The sequence below is a fragment of the Dasypus novemcinctus genome, chromosome 12 (assembly GCF_030445035.2).
Source record: "Dasypus novemcinctus isolate mDasNov1 chromosome 12, mDasNov1.1.hap2, whole genome shotgun sequence".
NCBI lineage: Eukaryota > Metazoa > Chordata > Mammalia > Cingulata > Dasypodidae > Dasypus > Dasypus novemcinctus.
Genome location: NC_080684.1, coordinates 30,691,230 through 30,711,062, shown reverse-complemented (window position 1 = coordinate 30,711,062; position 19,833 = coordinate 30,691,230). Strand labels below are relative to the sequence as shown.

General features: G+C 41.6%; 1 protein-coding gene across 1 annotated transcript; it reads left to right on the top strand.

The window, feature by feature from the left end:
- The first annotated feature begins 215 nt into the window (after nt 1-215).
- Nucleotides 216-6,622, top strand: LOC101431049 (olfactory receptor 6C4-like). The gene is made up of 2 exons (XM_023587372.2): nt 216-1,125; nt 6,384-6,622. The coding sequence occupies exons 1-2, from the start codon at nt 216-218 to the stop codon at nt 6,620-6,622; spliced, it is 1,149 nt and encodes a 382-aa protein (XP_023443140.2).
- Nucleotides 6,623-19,833: the final 13,211 nt, after the last annotated feature.

The following is a 19,833-nucleotide window of genomic DNA, read 5'->3' as shown; positions in this document are numbered from 1 at the left end:
TATCAATTTTTTCTTTTATAGATTGTTCACTAGGTGTAAAGTTTATGAAACAATTGCCTAACAGAAAGTCCTGAGGATTTTACCCTACATACTCTTCTAGTATTATAAAGCTGATTTTTATATTTAAGTCTTGGATCCATTTCTGAGATATTTATTTGTATTCAAAACTTTTATTATTATTATTATCATCTACCTTAATTTTTCTAAAGTTAATAATGAGGAATCAAACATCAGTGGTAGAATTCATTCTTCTTGGCTTGACAAATGACGTGGAACTTCAAGCTGTACTTTTCATTTTTCTGCTACTGACTTATGTCTTAAGTATCTTGGGAAACTTGACCATCATCACTCTGACTCTGCTGGATTATCGCCTCCAGACTCCTATGTACTTTTTCCTTCGAAATTTTTCCCTTTTGGAAATTTCCTTTACCTCTGCCTGTCTTCCCAAAATGCTAGTCAATATCGGAACTGGAGACAAGACTATTTCTTTTGCTGGTTGCTTCACTCAGTATTTTTTTGTCATCCTTCTGGGTGCAACTGAATTTTACCTTTTAGCTGCCATGTCCTATGATCGCTACGTTGCTATCTGCAGACCCCTGCATTACACAGCTGTAATGAGCAGGAGACTCTGCATTCAACTTGTCCTGTGTTGCTGGTTCTGTGGTTTCTTAGTTGTCTTTGTGCCACATGTGATGACTCTGCAGCTGCCTTTCTGTGCCTCCAACATCATCAACCATTATTGCTGTGACTACACCATATTGTTACACTTAGCCTGTTCAGACACGCGTTTCATAGAAGTTATTGCATTTGCTCTTGCTGTGGTCACGCTCATCTTCACCTTAGCACTAGTCATTCTTTCCTACACGTTCATTATTAGGACAATTCTGAGAATCCCCTCAGCACAACAGAGGAAGAAAGCTTTTTCGACTTGTTCCTCTCACATGATCGTGGTCTCACTTTCTTATGGAAGCTGCATCTTTATGTATATAAATCCTTCTGGTAAGGATGCAGCAACTATTAATAAGGGAGTGGCTGTGCTCAATACCTCAGTTGCCCCTCTTTTGAACCCCTTCATCTATACCCTAAGGAACAAGCAAGTCAAAACAGCTTTCAAAGATGTGTTTGGTAAGATAAAGTGTTTTTCAGGAAAATGAAACTATTTAAATATATCATTGAACAAATAATGAAGAAATGCTTGAAAGATCAAAAATGTAGTGTATAGTAATTTATAAGATATTTTTATATTTCTCATTAATGATCCTACTTGAATACTGAAACAGTAAAGCTACTTATTTTTTATAGTTATTTTTTACCCATCAACTAATAATGGAAAATCCATTAGGAACAAAGAATAGTAAAAAGTGTCCTGAGAATCCCATTGAATATAGATGACTGACTAGTTAGACATTGTCATTTCCTTTGTACAGCCATAATTTCACTAAAAGTGACCTAAATGCTAACACATAACTTATTTTAATAAGGTAGTTAGCTTGTTACTTTATTTAGACATTTAGGGAAATGTTTTGTAATTTGCTGTTTTAAACAAATTATTATATTAATCATAGTCACCTAAAAAAATTCCCATAGCCTATGGTGGGTGATCAATTTCAAAGAAAAAATCAAGAGTATGATACACCTAGACGTTTTGTTGAGGGGAATAATTTTTGTTAACACACACACACAAAACACAGAGAATGTCTTAACCAATTTAGGACAAATATTGATGCTATGTAACACAGGAGGTCGAACCTGGGGAGACTGACTATATAATTCGATATTCCAGAGAAACCACAGGGGAGCCCAGCAGAGGTCATGCCCTTGTTTACTCACCTAACCCGGCGGCAGCAGATCAGGGGAGGCTCTGCACCCCCTTAGTGGCTACAGGTTAATACAGAGGGGTGTATGTGGACAAGCGGGAAACCGCACATTTTTTTTTTTTTTTTTTGTGGCATACGAAATGGGTGCAATGTGAGCAGGTAGAGTTAATAATAAACTTGTCTATAGCCTACGTGCATAACTATAGGTTAGACAACTTGTCGCCTCTCTTATGGTCCTCCCATCCGAGAGGGTCCGGATGCTGGCCAGTTCAACCCTACCCGATCCGGCAACCTACTCAAATGTTTAGTGGGAGGGTGAAGCGGGACTTCAGTCTCCGCCTCCGCACACGCAGACCAACTGTCAACATTCTGTGGGTCTCAACTTGGCGGAAAGAGCACTGTTAAATCTTCCACGATATTTGAGTGGTCAAAGCATTAATAGTGTACCCCATGCCCAGAGCAACAATATAAGGCACCACGACCAATAACAATAGTGAAAATTATGCAAATCATGATTATGAATACTTTTTGCCATATGCTTTCTAATGAAGTGGATTGGAGTGATAGTCCTATGTACTCCTTTTCTAGATCAGATATTATGTGAGTTCTCAGGAATATATAGACACAACATGCACTGCCGACCATAGCACAAATGCTTCCCTGTGCTGCAGCGAGCATGTCTAAAGTCATTCTGTTCTGCAAGACTACTTTTCTCATTTGAGTAGCTTCATCGTTTAATCGTTGCATAGATTGTACAGTATCATGTAAGGCTTTGAGTTGTGGTTAGATAGAAGGCATGATAGCTTTCTCAGTCGTATGTGCATCCATGATGATTCCAGCACAAGGACTCATAATAAAAATGGGTGAAAACCATGCATCCTATGTTTCTCATTGGATCCTATGTCTAGCTTTTACTGACATCAATTGAGGGAAATATGTTACTACACGACCAGGGATATAAGGTTTCCCCACTGGCACTGTCCTGTCCAATTAAATGGTAGGCAAGGCCACCCATGGGTCCCTCAGGCCCATAAACCCCTCCCCACCCCAGGGCAAAATATAGGCACCTGCAGATAAGGACACTTTTTGATAACCCCAGGCTTCATTCATGTGGGTCCAACTACCATTGTGTTTTATCTGTAGAGTGATGTTTGAGCACAGTGCTCTAGATGTCCACCCAATGTCATGGGTGTATTTAGTGGGAGTTTCCTACCTGTCTTTGCATGGTCCTTGGCCCTTTGTTTACTTGAACAGCAGAAAACCAGGCAGTACCATCCTGTATAGAACATGCTAGGAAAGGTTTAGGTTGTTTAACTCTTTGTTTTATGCTGTTTAGATGTTTTGTCAGGTAGTGTTATATGAGTGGCTTGTGGTGTTCTTTTCCCATTTTACCCACTTGGCTTGTGATACTGGTTTAACAGTCCACGTAAGGCCAGTGGATGCAGCAGTAGGAAATTTAGTAAAGATCCCACAATTACTTTGTACGTAGCAGAAAGTTGTCCAGCCCACTCCACAAATGTGTTCTTGACTGCCCAACTATGAATAAAGTTAAAGATTTTTACTAGGCATGGTTAATGGTAAACCTTGTTTATCTGGTAACACACAAGCAGTAGTCCTATCCTTAGTTAAAACAGTGACCACTTGTATTAGTCAAGGTTCTCTAGGGAAACAAAATCAAGAGATATCTGTCAATAGTAGGCAATTTTATAAGAATCTTTCATGCAGCTCTGGGGATGTACAAGTCCACGTTCCACAGGCAGGCTGAAAAAAGGGGCTCCAATGAAAGTCCAAGGAGGGTTCTTGATGAGATCTAGGAGATGTTAGCTGTCCAAAGATGAGCTGGGAAATTCTCTGTCAATGCTGGAATCACTTCTCCTTTTAAGGCATTCAACTGATTATGCTAAGCATCACTCATTGCTGATGGCAATCTCACTGATTGATGTAATTGTAATCAGCTATCTACGATTTACCAGTGCAGTAAAGTCAATGGTGATTAAAGTCCATATATGCCCTAGTATTACAGTTAGCCCAGTGCTTGCTTGACCAAAAAATTAGGCACAATTACCTGGCTGAGTTGACACAATAGTCTAACCATCACAGTCCACCCCTTGTCAACTTGGCAACCATACAAATTACCTTAAACCATACTTAGTTTCTAAGTAAAAACAATAATAGATATGCATAGATACATATTTCTGCCTAACAATGTTCAACCCTCCTGCATACAATCAGAAATGCATTATTTCCATACAGAATAGGGTGGAAGTTCTTGGGTAATATTCACTCTCAAACTTGACATCCTCAAATACTATGACATGAAACTGATACAACTCATTATGTGATAAGGGAAAAGTTTGGGGAAGAAGACAAAGAAATTTGTTTTGTGTATGTATATAATCATCGTCATCATGAAACAAGGATGAAAGATTCATGACCACTGTAGTCCTTGTTTCTGTAACTAGTCATTTGGTTGAAGTTGTAGTTCATATTTTTCACTACCTTCTTCCACTACCCATTCTATATTTCCATTACCCTCAACAAGCACTTCAGCTAGCCATGGTTCTTTGCCTAGTGGGGTGACCCAAACTTTCATTCCTGAAGATTCTGGGGTATTGTTAGTCATGCTTGGATTGGGTTGTTGCAATTTTCCATTCACTTTAATTATAGGACATGACAGTACTAGGAGATGCCCCAGAGGAACTCCTGTATTCCAGGCAAACTCTTCTTTACCCCATTATGTGGATGCAGTGCTGTTTCTTCTTGAGAGTCAGGATCAATCACCCCAGACAATAGAGTAATACCCTTCTTTGACTGTTAATTCAGAGGTAAGAGGAGTCAAAAATGGCCAGGTGGCAGTTTTAACTTCCAGTTCAATGGAACCATTGTCTTGTTCCCTGGTGATAACACTCCTCTTTTTGGGACTAAAACCTGTACACCAGCAGAGTTTGAGGTTGCAGGGACAAGAAGCAAAAATTTTCCATGGGGTCACTAGGGTTAATAGTGAGTGGTGACACTCCCATTTCCATCCCTTGATTCCTGGACCCCTGGATCATGGTTATGGGAGAAAGAGCACCATAGAGTGGACGCTGATTTAGAGCATACACAGCCTCCTGGAGAACATTGCCCCAGCCCTGCAAGGTATTGTCACCTAGTTGGTGCCATAATTGAGTCTTCAAAAGGCCATTCCACTGTTCTATCAATCCAGGTACCTCAGAGTGATGGGGAACATGCTAAGACCAGGAATTCCATGAGCATGTGTCCATTGCCACACATCATTTGCTGTGAAATGGGTTCCTTGATTGAAAGCAATGCTGTGAGGAATGCCATGGTGGTAAATAATACAGTTGGTAAGTCCACAGATGGTAGTTTTGGAAGAAGCATTGCATGCAGGAAATGCAAATCCATATCTAGAGTATGTGTCTATTCCAGTTAAAACAAATCACTGTACTTTCCATAGTGGAAGTGTTCCAATGTAGTCAACCTGCCACCAGGTAGCAGGTTGTCACCTCGAGGAATGGTGTCATATCAGGGGTTAAGTGTGTGTCTCTGCTGCTGGCAGATTTGGCACTCAGCAGTGGCTGTAGCCAATTCAGCATTGGTAAGGGGAAGCCATGTTGCTGAGTCTATGCATAACCTCCATCCCTACTTCCATGGCCCCTTTGTTCATGAACCCATTGGGCAATGACAGGAGTGGCTGGGAAATGATGCTGAGCATTAGTCACAATGCAGGACATCCTATCCACTTGATTATTAAAATCTTCCTCTGCTGAATTCACCCTCTGGTGAACATTCACATGGGACACAAATATTTTCATGCTTTTTGCCCACTCAAAATGTCTATCCACATACCTCTTCCCCAGACCTCTTTGTCACCAATTTTCTAATCATGTTTCTTCCAATTCCCTGACCATCCAGCCAAACCATTGGCAACAGCCCACAAATCAGTATACAAACACACCTCTGGCCATTTCTTCTTCCAAGCAAAATGAGCAATCACAGTCACTGCTCAAAGTTCTGCTCAGGGGGAGGACGTGTCCTCACCACTGTCCTTCAGGGACATCCCAGAAAAGGGCGGCAAGGCTGCAGCTGTCCACTTTCAGGTGGTACATGCATATCGTACAGAACCATCTGTAAACCAGGCCCAAGTTTTTGCTTCTTCAGTAAACTGATTGTAAGGTACTCCCCAAGAAGCCAAAGCTGTGGGCTGGTAAAGAGAAGGTAACATGACAGGGGTGGTGATCATGGGTGTTTGGGCTACTTCCTCATGTAACTTACTTGTGCCTTCACAACCCGCTGGAGCCCTATCTTGTATATTCCACTTCCACTTTATTATGGAGTGCTGTGGTGCATGCCCAACTTTATGGTTTGGTGGGTCAGAAAATAACCAGCTCATGATACGCAACTCAGGTCTTATGATAAGTTAATGAGCCATGGTTAAGCATTCAGTCTCCACTAAGACCCAGTAGAAGACCAAAAACTGTTTCTCAAAAGGAGACTAGTTATCTACAGAGGATGGCAGGACTTTGCTTTAAAACCCTAAGGGTCTGCGTTGTGATTCTCCTATAGGGGCCGTCAAAGGCTCCATTCAGCATCTCTATTTGCTGCTGAAACGTCTAGCACCACTGGATCTGCTGGATCATATGGCCCAAATGGTAGTGAGGCTTGCACAGCCGCCTGAACCTGACACAGAGCCTCTTCTTGTTCTGGTCCCCAAACTAGCAGCTTTCTTTTCATCCAGTAAATGGGCTGTAGCAGGACTCCCAAATGAGGAATGTGTTGTCTGCCAAGTCCAAGGAGACCAGTGAAGTGTTGTACCTCTTTTTGGTAATAGGAGGGGCCAGATGCAACAGCTTATCCTTCACTTTAGAAGGTATATCTCGACACGCCCACACCACTGGACACCTAGAAATTTCACTGAGGTGGAAGGACCTTGTATTTTAGTTGGATTTATCTCCCATCTTCTCTCAAACAAATGCCTTACTAATAAGTTTAGAGTCTTCACTGCTTCTTGCTCACTAGTTCCTATCAGCACAATATCATCAATATAACGGACCAGTGTGATGTCTCGTGGGAGGAAGAGATGATCAAAATCCCTGTGGACAATATTATGACATAGGGCTTGAAATACCCCAGAGGTAGATCTGTGAAAGTATACTGCTGCCCTTGCCAACTGAAAGCATAATCTTTCTGTTGGTCCTTACTAATAGCATTTGAGAAAAAAAGGAACTTGCCAGATCAACGGCTGCATACTAGGTACCAATGGCTGTGTTGATTTGCTCAAGCAATGATACCATATCTGGGACAGCAGCTGCAGTTGGAGTCACCACCTGGTAAAGTTTATGATAATCTACTGTCATCCTCCAAGATCCATCTGTTTTCTGTACAGACCAAATAGGAGAGTTGAATGGAGATGTGGTGGGAATCACCACCCTTACATTTCTCAAATCCTTGATGGTTGCACTAATTTCTGCAGTCCCTCCAGGAATCCAGTATTGCTTTTGGTTTACTGCTTTGCTTGCTAGGGGCAGTTCTGGTGGCTTCCATTTGGCCTTTGCAACCATAATAGCCCTCACCCCATAAGTCAAGAATACAAAGTGGGGGTTCTGCCAGTTACTGAGTATGTCTATTCCAATTATGCATTCTGGAGCTGGGGAAATAACCACAGAATGGGTCTGGGGACACATTGGGTCAACTGTGAGATGGACCTGAGCTAAAACTCCATTAATCACCTGACCTCCATTAGCCCCTACTCTGACTGGTGGACCACAGTGACATTTTGGATCTCCTGGAATTAATGTCACCTCTGAGCCAGTGTCTAATAATCCCTGAAATGCCTGATCATTTCCTTTTCCCAGTGCACAGTTACTCTGGTAAAATACCATAGATCTCCTTGAGGAAAGGTTGGAGGAAGATTAACAGTATAAATTTGGGGGAGTTTATCAGGGTCCTTCCCCAAGGCATCCTGGCCTTCTCCTCATTCAAGGGACTTTGGGCCTATAAACTATCTCAAGTCTGGAAATTGATTAAGGGGCCATGATTCTCTGCAACTGTAATTTCAGTTAGAGTTTTGTTCACCCGACCTAGAATTCTTCTGTTTATACAGATCCAGAAAAAATTTAGTACATGCCCATCTATTTCACTGCTAGGTACCCCATGATGTATTAACCAACACCATAACTCTATGTAACTCAGACTACTTTGAGTGCTTTTTTTGACTCTGCTTTTCATTGTGGTAGCCAAGTCTATCTTGACTTTGGGGATTAACTGCTGATGCTTGACTTTTACCAGATGAAATCCAATCATCCCTGTAATGTTTAAGGGTTCTAATTCCATCACAGCCCTCCCTAGAGTAAAATCTGGACCACAGAGAAGAGCAACCACAGAGCTCTTCAGGGAAGATGGAGTTAGTCTTACAAATTTATTCCTCACAGTCCTGGTTAAAGGTATATCCCCTGGAACTTCCTGGGGTGGGTGGGCAGCTCTCAAATGGTAAATCCATTCTAGCATTCCAATCTGCCTAAGCCTTTGAATTGTCTCTTCTACTGTGTACCAGGGCAAATCAGGCATCTCAACCTCAGACATGCTAGGCCATCTTTTGGTCCATGTTTCAGTCAGCCACCCAAAAAAACTGTTAGAGCCTTTCTAACCCCTCGAGCTATTAAATTCAGAATTTCTGCTTAGTGAGCCCATATCAATAAATTCAGCCTGATCCAACTTTAGATTTCTTCCACCTTATCCAATACCCTTAGTATCCATTCCCACACATATTCCCTTGATCTCTGTCTATATAAGTTGGAAAACTCATTCAGTTCTTTCTGAGTATACCTTACTTCCTCATGGGTCCCACTTTTATTTTACCTTTGAGGGCTTGTTTTGATTTTAGTGTAATAATAGGTCTCCAAGACAAGAGAGGTGGTGGGAGTGGGTAAGGAAAAGGACTAGAAATGCCTTGCAAGCTGCTGATCTCAGGGCATTCCCCTGCATTTCCTTCTGGTGAGACAGGATTAATCTCTTTTGACAGGGGTTGGAAGGCAGTTTCCTCAGGACAGATTGGAGGCTTGGCAGTGCACGCTGGAGTTGGGCTGGTATGTGCCCTAGGGCTAAGAGGAGGCCCAGACTCCCTGGGGTAGGACAGAGGCTGGGCAGGGCAGACTTTAGTGTGGATGGTAACTACCTCAGAGCTGGAAGTTGTTCCAGACTCCCTGGGGCAGATTGGAGGCTGGATGATCTAAGGTTGACTAGGTGTAATCTCTACAGGGAAGGCCATAGCAGGCTTATCTGGTAAAGTCTCAGCAGAGTTCAGCGTTCCAATGTCTCATCACCTCTCCATGTTACCATCATCTCATATTTCTCCATCACAGTTCTCTGGATTCCACTCTTTTCCAATCAATGCTTTCACTTTACCAGCAGAAACCCTGTGGGGTTGAGATTTTAGTTTCCTTTGTAACTCTGCTACTTGTACAATGAGAGTCTGAGTTTAGTTCTCATATAATTCGAACCTGTGGCTACAGGAGACAAGATTTTCTTTCAGAGCATATTTATGTGGTGTTTATGTTTCAAATTTGAAGACTTTAACTCATTTCTTTCTTTTGTTACAGTATCCAGAGTATCTATGAGGTGCCAGCAAACATCATTATACCAATTGACTCCACAAAACTCTTGTTAAGGTATTGAAAACACTCTCACCCAGATCCTTGCTTCTTATAAGCAGGGAAGTAGGGTAATCCAGTGATGCTATTTTGCAGATCTTGATTGCCAACTCACACCAGGAACTATTAGCAGCCTCTTCGTTATTGGAGTCGCCAGTATCCTTTAGTACAATTAGAGTAGAAGGCCAATTGTATAACTTCCAGAACCACCTTAGGCACCCCATGTTTAGGACTCTGTTCCTCAAGAACCACTCCCAGTATGAAGCTGTATTAGCCAGGGTTCTTTAGGGAAACAGAATCAACAAGCAATACCTGTCAATAGTATGTGATTTTATAAGAGTCTCTAACGTAGCTGTGGCAATGCACAAGTCCAGGTTCTACAAGGAGGTTGCAACCAGGAGATCCAATGAAAGTCCGATGAAGATTCTTGATGAGTTCTGGGAGATGTTGGCTGTCCAAAGATGCACTGGAAAATTCTCTCTCAATGCTGGAATCACTTCTCCTTTTAAGGCATTCAACTGATTGTGCTAAGCATCACTCATTGCTGATGGCAATCTCTTTGATTGATGTAATTGCCATCAGCTATCTATGATTTACCAATGCAGTAACTCCAATGGTGACTAAAGTTTATAAATGCCCTTGTGTTACAGTTAGCCCAGTGCTTACTTGACCAAACAATTGGGCACAATTACTTGGCCAATTGACACAATAGTCTAATCATCACACCACTATAGAGTCTTTTACTGGTCGATGGTACCAGGCTCTTATCCCATCTGCCCCTGTAAGTTTGGAGGGCAATAATCGTATTGGAGGTGTTCGTATTTGCCACACAGAAATGATGAAACACCCCTTTGGGGATATTTTCCCTCCTGTCAAGAGAGTAAACTACCTTTAGTGGACATGTGGCTGTGCCTAGAGGATTTATCATTAGATTCATTTCCAAGCTGTTATCCCAGGGGCTTAACAGAGCACACCATCTGGCTTCTGTCGACACTCTCCAGGACCATAGTAACACACCATTCCCAGGGGTAATTGTTTGAGGAGTTGGCAATAACAGATAATTGGAGAGGCCAATTTTGGGATGCACATCGTCCTCAGCACTTAGGTGCATGCGGACACTCATAAGCATAGTCATCAGTATGCTTAGGCATTCAGTCATCAGTATGCTTAGGCATTCATCTTGATGGAAAAAGGTGAATCAAATCCTCTTTGGGGCCATTCACTCAGTACCTGTATGCTATCAGCCAGGCTTTTAGTCTGCCCCTGCAGTCCATACAGCATCCTTCAGGAAGCCAGTGTATTGTTCTTTGAGCCCAGCATTGGTGGGGTTGTGGGGTAAGTGGAATTGCCATATTCTCTTGTGTTGGTCTACCCAGGCCTGTATTTCATATCCTGTGAAACAGTTACCTTGATCACAATCAATGACCTCTGGGAATCCATGCATTGAGGTTAGTTGCATTAATCCTTTAACAGTCTTGCTCAGAAAGGTGTGCACAATACCTGTAGCTGTGTATGTTCGCATGTGAGAGTGTACTTACAGTTTTCAGAACAGGGAAGTGGGCCACTTGGTTTACCGTTGTGTGTATGGTGTATCTGGTCTTTGTAGGTGTCTCTGACCTTATGGTAAGGTATGCAGATGATGTTTTTCAGCACACACCACACAATTTTTCACAGTAGTCCATGTTGGCATAAGAGAAAGGCAAACCCCATGCCTTTACTGTGGCCCACACAGTGTTGGCACCTGTGTGTTTCATTCTTCTATGGAGCCATGTAGCAGCATCTTCCTGGGGTGCCTCCTCCAGTCACTGTCAATGGGCCAAGATTTCAGCATCATCATTATCTGGGGTTTGTAGCAACTGGTGACCTGTGACATGGAAGGTGGAACTTTCTTAGTCCCTATAGTCACAGCAGTCCAAATGTCCACCTGCATGTTAGTACCCCCCAGTGGTTGGTTGTTAATGGTCCAACGATCTGCTTGTCAGTGTGGCATCCAAACTCTGAGGCCCTTAAAAACAATCCAGGCTTCTAGGGAGTGTGTGAGTGCTCATCTTTTCAAAGTGTTTTATATCAGTGGGTGGAACCCATGCACAATGAGCAGGAAGGTGTTTACTCTCATCCAGGGAGGCATGATGTTATCAAACAGAGGTGAAGGTGTCTCAATAGCATGGGTGGCTCCCAATGGGGGAGGACAGACTAGTCTGTCAAGCTCTCAGCATTGTTGCAAGTATCTATGAATCTTGTCCTTCAAATAGTGAAGCTTAGTTGCCTCTGTGGGCCCTGAGGAGAGGGGGAGAGAGGAATAAAATAGATGGAAGAGGGGGTTCCTGGGGGGGCAATGAAAGTGTTCTTCATGATCATGCAATGATAATACAGGCCAAGTAAAATTTCACCAAAAAGTTATAAAAGTATATAGTCTAAAATGTAAATCATAATGAAAGCCATAATGTAACCATGGTGAGTAGCTATGTTTCAATATTCATACATCAGTTGTAGCAAATGTAACATCCACATGTAAAAAGATAATTGATGGGGAATAGGGGAAAGCGGGAGGATGTTGGGTTCCCTATATTCTATATGTGAATCTACTGTGACCTAAAACATTTTTGAAGACTTAATTTTAAAAAAATGTAAGACACTGAAGAAGAAATGAAAGAGATTGCATTGCCAATGTACATACAGGGCAATACCTGTTACTGTGATGGAAGACAAAAGGTCAAAAAATTTTGTAATGATTTTTTTCATTTTTTAATATACCAATTTAATTTTTACTTGATTTTAGTTTTTCTAAATTATTATGTATTTTATTTCTAATCTTTAAACCTATCATCACTATTTGATTTTCCTGTTAATTGAATTTGGCAGTATATTAGGCTTCATTTTTGTAGACGTTTTGGGTCACAGAGGGGTTCAACTATGGCAGAGGAAGAGCATTGGTGTGGGCTGTCATTGATAGGGTATGCGTGGGTGCGAGGGAGTTCTCCAGGGCATACATAGAGAGTATATAGGTATGTTTGTATGTTCATTGGGTATTGACACAGTAGGTAGAGTTTCACATGACAACTGAGGGAGTGCTGAGTTCTTGTCCTGGTGAGCTCTGTCACATTCCCCAATGGAGCATCAATAATACCCCAAGTGCAAGGGCAAAGACCAGTGAAGAAGGATGGTTCAATGATGCACGCTCGATACTAATGACTTTGCTTATGAGTCTGGATGCTTGAAATTTCAACTTGACCTGGAGCCACAGTGTGCTAAGAGTTTCCTCCTTAGACCCTCCATGTTGCTGAAATGTGGCCACTCTCTTAGCCAAATTCAGCATATAAATGCATTATCTTCCTCCCAGTGTGGGACAATTCTCCAGGGGATGAGCCTCCCTGGCACTGAGGGATTACTATCAAGCACTGGCTGGTGATGCAACTAGAAAAAGATCTTGAATGAAAGGGGGAAATGGTAAAAGCAAATGACTTTATATGGCTAGAAGACTTCAAAATGAGTTGGGAGCTCATCAGAGGGGTTGTGCTTACACATGTGTCAGCAGGAGCTCAAAGACAGCTAAAGTAGATACAACTCCAGATGGTGGTGCTTCTGAGGGCTATGGAGACACCCAGGTCCTAGGTCATGGAGATGGCTCCAGGGTTCAGTGCCTTGCTAGTGGGCCCTAATTTGGAATTTGTACTCCTGAGTGGGATGGAGTAGGATTCAGATGGGACTTGTCTACACAAGCCTCTTTTGTCACTTTTACTGAATGTGTGGTTGGTGCTGGGGTTGGTGTATACCCAGGAGACTTGAATCTCTGGGATGTCCATATGCCATCTGGGCCCTGAGCTTCAAAAGAGTTTTAGCAAGTACTCTCCAGTTCGTTGGACTTACCCAGGTGTTCTGCTAGATAAAATACTTTGCTAATACTTTGCTATGTATATATACATTAAAAAATATATATATATATACACAGAGAGAGAGAGAGAGAGAGAAAGAGAGAAGACTGATGTAATAATTCAATTAACTCAAGCATAAGAAAGCAATACACAGACATTATTTATATTATTAAACTTTTGTTAATAATTGGGAGAATATAAAATATGGGAAGGATTTTCTACAAATAGGGTTCCAACTGCGGCATCATAATCCTTTATATAAATATGCGTATATACAGGTAGATAGTGAACCTTTGTAATTGAAAGAATACAAAATAAGTGTAGGATTGCCTATAAACAGGGGTCCTATTGCCACATCCCAAGCTTTCACGATATACATACATACATTCATAAGCTCACCAAACCAGGGGACACACCAATATACCTGGCCCACCTCTGGCCAGAGTCGATTGCATGCAAAATAAATATACATATGCATATCTAGTTTAAGAAGTCTATCCTGGCAATTAGAGTGAGAAACAAGAATAACATAACCAGAGAAAAGATTAAATCAATGTTGATTAGAGGAACAAATAACAGAAAAATAGAAGTCTTACATAAAAACTCACCAACATCTAACTCATGGCCAGGAAGCCCTGAATCAGTGGTCGATATCAGAATCTTGATTGAAAACAACACCTGTGCATAGCCGTCTCTCCCAGGGTAGGACTTCAACTGACTTGATCAGGTACTGTCCCTCTTATTGCTCTCATAATCAATGAACTTGATACTATAAATGACAACTTGCAAGTACTGTGTCAATTTCTGAGGAAGTGGCCAGCCACCACAGGAAGGAATACAACACACCCTGGGCAGTACACTCCAAGGTCTATGTGGCAGTCCCCAAGAAAGTGGTCAGTCTTCCTAGGGAGGAACACAATACTTCCTGGAATGCACCCTATCTGTTCTTATTTGTTACAGAACATGCCTGATGTGCCCACTGTTCTAATTCTCATTATTCCTCCTGAAATGTGAAAAGTGCTGACCAGAAAGGATTTGGTGTGCTGATTAACAAAGCCTCCTGCATGATGTTTCACTTTTAGGCCTGAGCAATACTCACTAAATTTTTTCCCAATATATCAGGTCAGCAAACAAGGATGTGAGGATCATCAACCACCACACCGAGGAACCAGGAGTCACCAACTGGAAGCAGGAGAATCCCACCCACCAGTCATGTAAGATCTAAGCCCCCTCTCAAATTAGAGATGGAATGGGCATCACCATCCCAGTGTCCTCAGGTTGGAGAAATAAAATATGGATTAGAGTGGATTTACTGGTTTTCTACTCTAGAATTATTGTGACTCTAGCAATGGAAGAAATTGTATCATTGATGTGGAGACAGTGGCCACGGGAGTTGCTGAAGGCAGGGAGAGGGAAAAGGAGGTGTGATATTGGGGCATTTTTGGGACTTGGAGTTGTCCTGAATGATATTGCAAGGACAGATGTAGGACATTATATATAACCCACTGAATGGACTGGGAGAGAGTATAAACTACAATGTAAACTATAATCCATGCTTGTAGTAGTACTCCAAAATGGATTCATCAAATGCACCCTAATGAAAGAAGTTGTTGATATGGAAGAGGTAGGGGTGTGGGAGTGAGGTATACGGGAATCTTTTATATTTTTTAATGTAATATTTTGTGTGATCTATGAATCTTTAAAAAAAGATAATAAAAAAGTAAAAGAAAAATAAGTGAAAAACAAACAAACAAACAAACAAAAACCCAGCCCAGATACAAAGGAATAGACAAACTGGTAAGGATCATCCACACGGCTCTCAGTTCAGCTCATTGGCTACTCAGTCCAGTGTTTTCATCTATTCAGATGCTATCCATGGCTGGCCAGAAAGATATAGCTCTGCATTGTGTTGGGTTCCCCTGACTAGAGCTGTCTGTCTACCAGGCACCAGTAGGTATAGGTGATGAACCCTCCACTATTGGGGATGCCAAGACATCTGGGGTTGTCAGTGTTTGCACAGTGTTGTCCTCAGTGAAAAGGACGGGCCCCAATATCTTCTGCAACTCCTCACTCAGAAGGCTGGTATTAAGGTGGCTTCTTTGTTGTAAGTAAATGGCCCATTTGGAAATAACCTGTAATTGGGTTCCTGCACTCCCCTTGACAGGATAGGTGGTATGCACTTCGACTGTGTTCTAACCTGTTAATCTGAGAAAATCCTTGTTCAGCACCTTTCCACAATTGAGACCATAATCCTAGTGGCAATTTTTTGCCTTGCTGTTTTTGCCAGAGGTTCCACCAAAACTTTCGGTGTGACGTGTACATGCATTATACAGGAGATGGTCTCTTCTATCTTTCCCAAGGCCTGTACAATCTTTACCACTTTTTAAATTTCTCTAAATCATTATCAGATATTTCTTCCCAATCCTATGCCACTCCCTTTTTTTATCAAATCATATAAGAGTCAGGCTAATTGGGCAAGACGTGGATAAAGGCATGGCAAGATCCCATCAGATCTAAAATCTCTTGAAACTATTTTAAATGTAGTTTATTTTTTAAAAAAGATAACATAAATTTTACATAAAAAATATAGGGGATTCCCATATGCCCTGCTCCCAACCTTTTGTATATTTTCCCATATTAACAACATCCTTCATTAGTGTGGTACATTTGTTACAACTGGTGACCACATTTTGGGGCATTGCCACTAAGTGAGGATTATAGTTTACCTTTTAGTTTACCCTCTTTCCTGCACAATTTTTTAAAAGTTATGGCAAGATATATAACGGCTTGTATATGTCATTGCAACATCACTCAGGACAATTTCCAAGTCCTGAAAATGTCCCCACATTACACCTATTCTATTTTTCCTTCTCCCTCTCCTCAGAACCTCCAGTGGCCACTGCTTCCACGTCAATGATTAAAGTTATTCCATTGCTAGAACCACAGTAAGTTTATACTAGAATACCAGTAAGTCTACTCTAGTCTACTCTAGTTCATCATTCATTCCCCAAACCAGAGGGATGTCCACTCCATCTCTAACTGAAAGGAGGCTTAGATCCCATGGGGCAGATGCATGGGACTATCTTGCTTGCAGGTGCAGACTCTGTCTGTTCCTTGGGATGGTTATTGTCCATCATCATCAACTTGTTAGTTGTCCTGGGTGATTCCAATGAACTGTAGAGAAGGTATTGCAACACTGTTGAAATTCAGTGCCAGACTGGCACATGGAGGCCCAAAGATTTAAGTATCTCAGACACAATCAACTTCAGCACTAAATATAAGTTCAAATAGAAATGGTAGAAAACCATGTGTAGGGAAACCATACCAGGGTTCAACTCTATCACACTGGGGAGCATAAGTTTCCAAGTAGGGCTCACTGGCAGGGCACCAAATTCCTGAGCTGTCTGCCCTGCCTGTAGTGTCTAGATGTCTCTGTTATTTGAGGCAATATTTAGTTTGGCAGTCAATGAGATCCTGCTGAGACATGTATAAGCACAACCTTTGGAATGATCTCCTGATTCCCTTTGAAGTGTCTTAGCCTTTTTACTTTACTCCTTCTCCCTTTTGGTCAATGTCTTTTTCTAGTTTCATTGTTAATTGGTGCTTGGTAGTAATCCCTCAATGCCAAGGAGGTTCATCTTTGGGAGTCATGTTCCATGCTGGGGGGATGGAAATGCATTTAAATGCTGAGTTAGGCTCAGAGAAAGGCCATATTTGAGCAATAAGGAGGCTATCAGGAGGTAGTTCTTAGGTATCCTATAATACTAGGCTAAGTTTCAATTTCAAAAGTAAAGGTTCATAAGTACACTCATCAATATCAAGAACCCATCAATAATCTTTCCTCCTTCATTAGTCACTGCCCCTGTACTTGGGAGATTCTTGCTGCCCCATTAGAGAATGAGGCAGAGCTCCCCAGGATTGGAATTTGATATTCTTTTGGTGATGATGTTAATCTTCACCTGCCATGTCAATGCCCCATGAGCACTTGAACACATTTATATGCCTATAGGTATGCCCCAGATGAACCTTCCCCCATGCATCCATCCCCATCATTGACACCCCACACCAATGATCCTCCCCTGCCACAGTTGTAACTCTTCTGTGTTCAAAAACTTCTTCAAAAATTAAAAAATAATTGGAATAATAAAAAATAATTAAAAATATAAAATTAAATTTTTTGACATTATGTCTTTCATCACTGTAAGATCTGTTATCTTGTTTGTACAGTGACATTTTCTTCTAAGTGCCTCATATTATAGATTACAGAAAAGGCACATACAGAATATAGGGGATTCTCATATACCCAACATCTTCCTCCTTTTCTCCGTTCTTCTATTACTAACATTTTACAAGTAGATGGTACATTTGTTACAATAGATGTATAAATATTGAAACATTGCTACTAACCATGGTAAATAATTTATATTATTACACTTTTATAAATTTTAATGATATTTAACATGGCCTGTATCCATCATTGCAGGATCACGTAGAACACTTCCATTTCCCCCAAATGCACCATGTTTAATCCATTCTATTCCTCTGTCCCCGTCCCCATGGGACACATGGCAACCACCAAGCTTCACTCCTTGAAGAACAAGAATCATAGTTATTTGCAACAATATTGAGAGCTTGACATAGTGGCCTGTCCTCCCCTATTGGGTATTGCCTATTCTATCAAGAGACTTCTGCCCCTCAGTTTGAGAACACAGTTTGAGAACACAGCAGGACTCCCAAGTATGGGAGACCAACACCTTCCCACTCGTTATGTAAGTCTCCATCCACTGATACAACACACTATGACAAGATGAACACTCACACACTCCCTAGAAGCCTGCCCCAGGTGCTCCCTGTCCCAAATGACTCCAAATCCAACACACTAAATGAATACACCCCCTGCCATATTGCCAAAAGAACACTCCCAATGTTGTAATTTCATCCACATACTCATAAATCCCCAGTATTCACCTGGTCCCTCCCCTAACCCTATCCCAGTTTCATGGACTGTCCATTTCATCCTCCCCCACTCTACCACCCTCACAAACCAGCATTGCTGAACCCAATAACATCACTGCACTACTGCCATGCCTATTCACTGCACAACTACATGACTTGGCCTTCCCTACCATGAGAGCAGTGACTCCACAAGTCAGGGAACCAATGTGGAGATTCTGCTAGTTGCTAAGTATGTACATTCCAATTATGCATTCTGGACTGGGGAAATAGCCATAGAATGGGTCTGGGAATCCACTGGAACCATTGTGAGATGAACCTGATGAACCTCCATCAATGACTAGACCTGTGTAAGCCTCTACTCATACTAGTGGACCTCAAAGACATTTTGGGTTTGTAAACATTCTCAAGCTGGAAATTGATTAAGGGTCTGTGACTCTCTGCTTCTGTAATTCAAGTTAGGTTTTTTGTTCACCTGATCTCTAATAGAACACTTCTGCTAATTATAGGTCAAGTAGGAATTTAGTAGATAACTCATTATCTTACTTCTGGGTGCCCCATGATCTATTAGCCAACTTCATCAGTCTCTGCTACTCAGACTATTTTGATTGCTGCTTTGAATTTGTTTTCCATTTTGGTAGCCACACTCAATTGGTCTTTGGTGATTAAGTGCTGCCACTTGGCTATTTCTGGCCCAGTATCTAATCATCCCCTTAGTTTTAAATGATCTTTGTACTATGACAGCAGTTCCCACAGTAATATCTGACCTTCAGAGAAGAGAAACCACAGAGCTTTTCAGGGAAAATGGAATTAGTCCCACAAATTTATTCCTTACAGTCCTAGTACAAGGTGTGTTCTCTGGATATTCCTGGGATGGATGGGTAGGTCTTAGATGGTAAACCCCTTCTAATATTCCAATCCCTCTAAGCTTGGGATCCTCTCATCTATGATATGCCAGGGAAATTTGTTATCTAGACCTCTGGCAATGTTTTTTTGAGTATTTTACCCAGTCACCAAACTGTTAAAATCCCTTCTAACCCCTTGAGCTACAACACTGAATCCAGAATTTCTGCTTTGTGTCCCCATATCAATAAATTCAGCCTCATACAATTTTATACAACCTTACCATTATCCCACACATGTTCCATTCCTATATACATTCCCCTGATTTCTGTCTACATGAATTGGAAAAACTCTCATACACTTCTTTGGAGTATAGCATACTTCCTCATGGGTCACACTTTAAACTTTATCTTTAGGGGTTTATTGTGACTTTAGTCTAGTTATAGATTTGGAAGAAAAGAGTGGTGGTGGGAGTGGGTATGGAGAAGTATTAGAAGGGTCTTGCAAGCCAATTACCTTAGAGCATTCTGTTGCAGTTTCATCTGGTGAGACAGGATTAATCTCTTCTGGTGGTGGATAGATGACTGACTCTTTTAACAGGCCGGATGTTGGGTAGTTGTCTCCTCAGGGAAGGGTGGAGATGGGGTTATACTCTCCTCAGGGCTGGAGGGAGGTCTTTACACCTTGGGGCAGACGAGA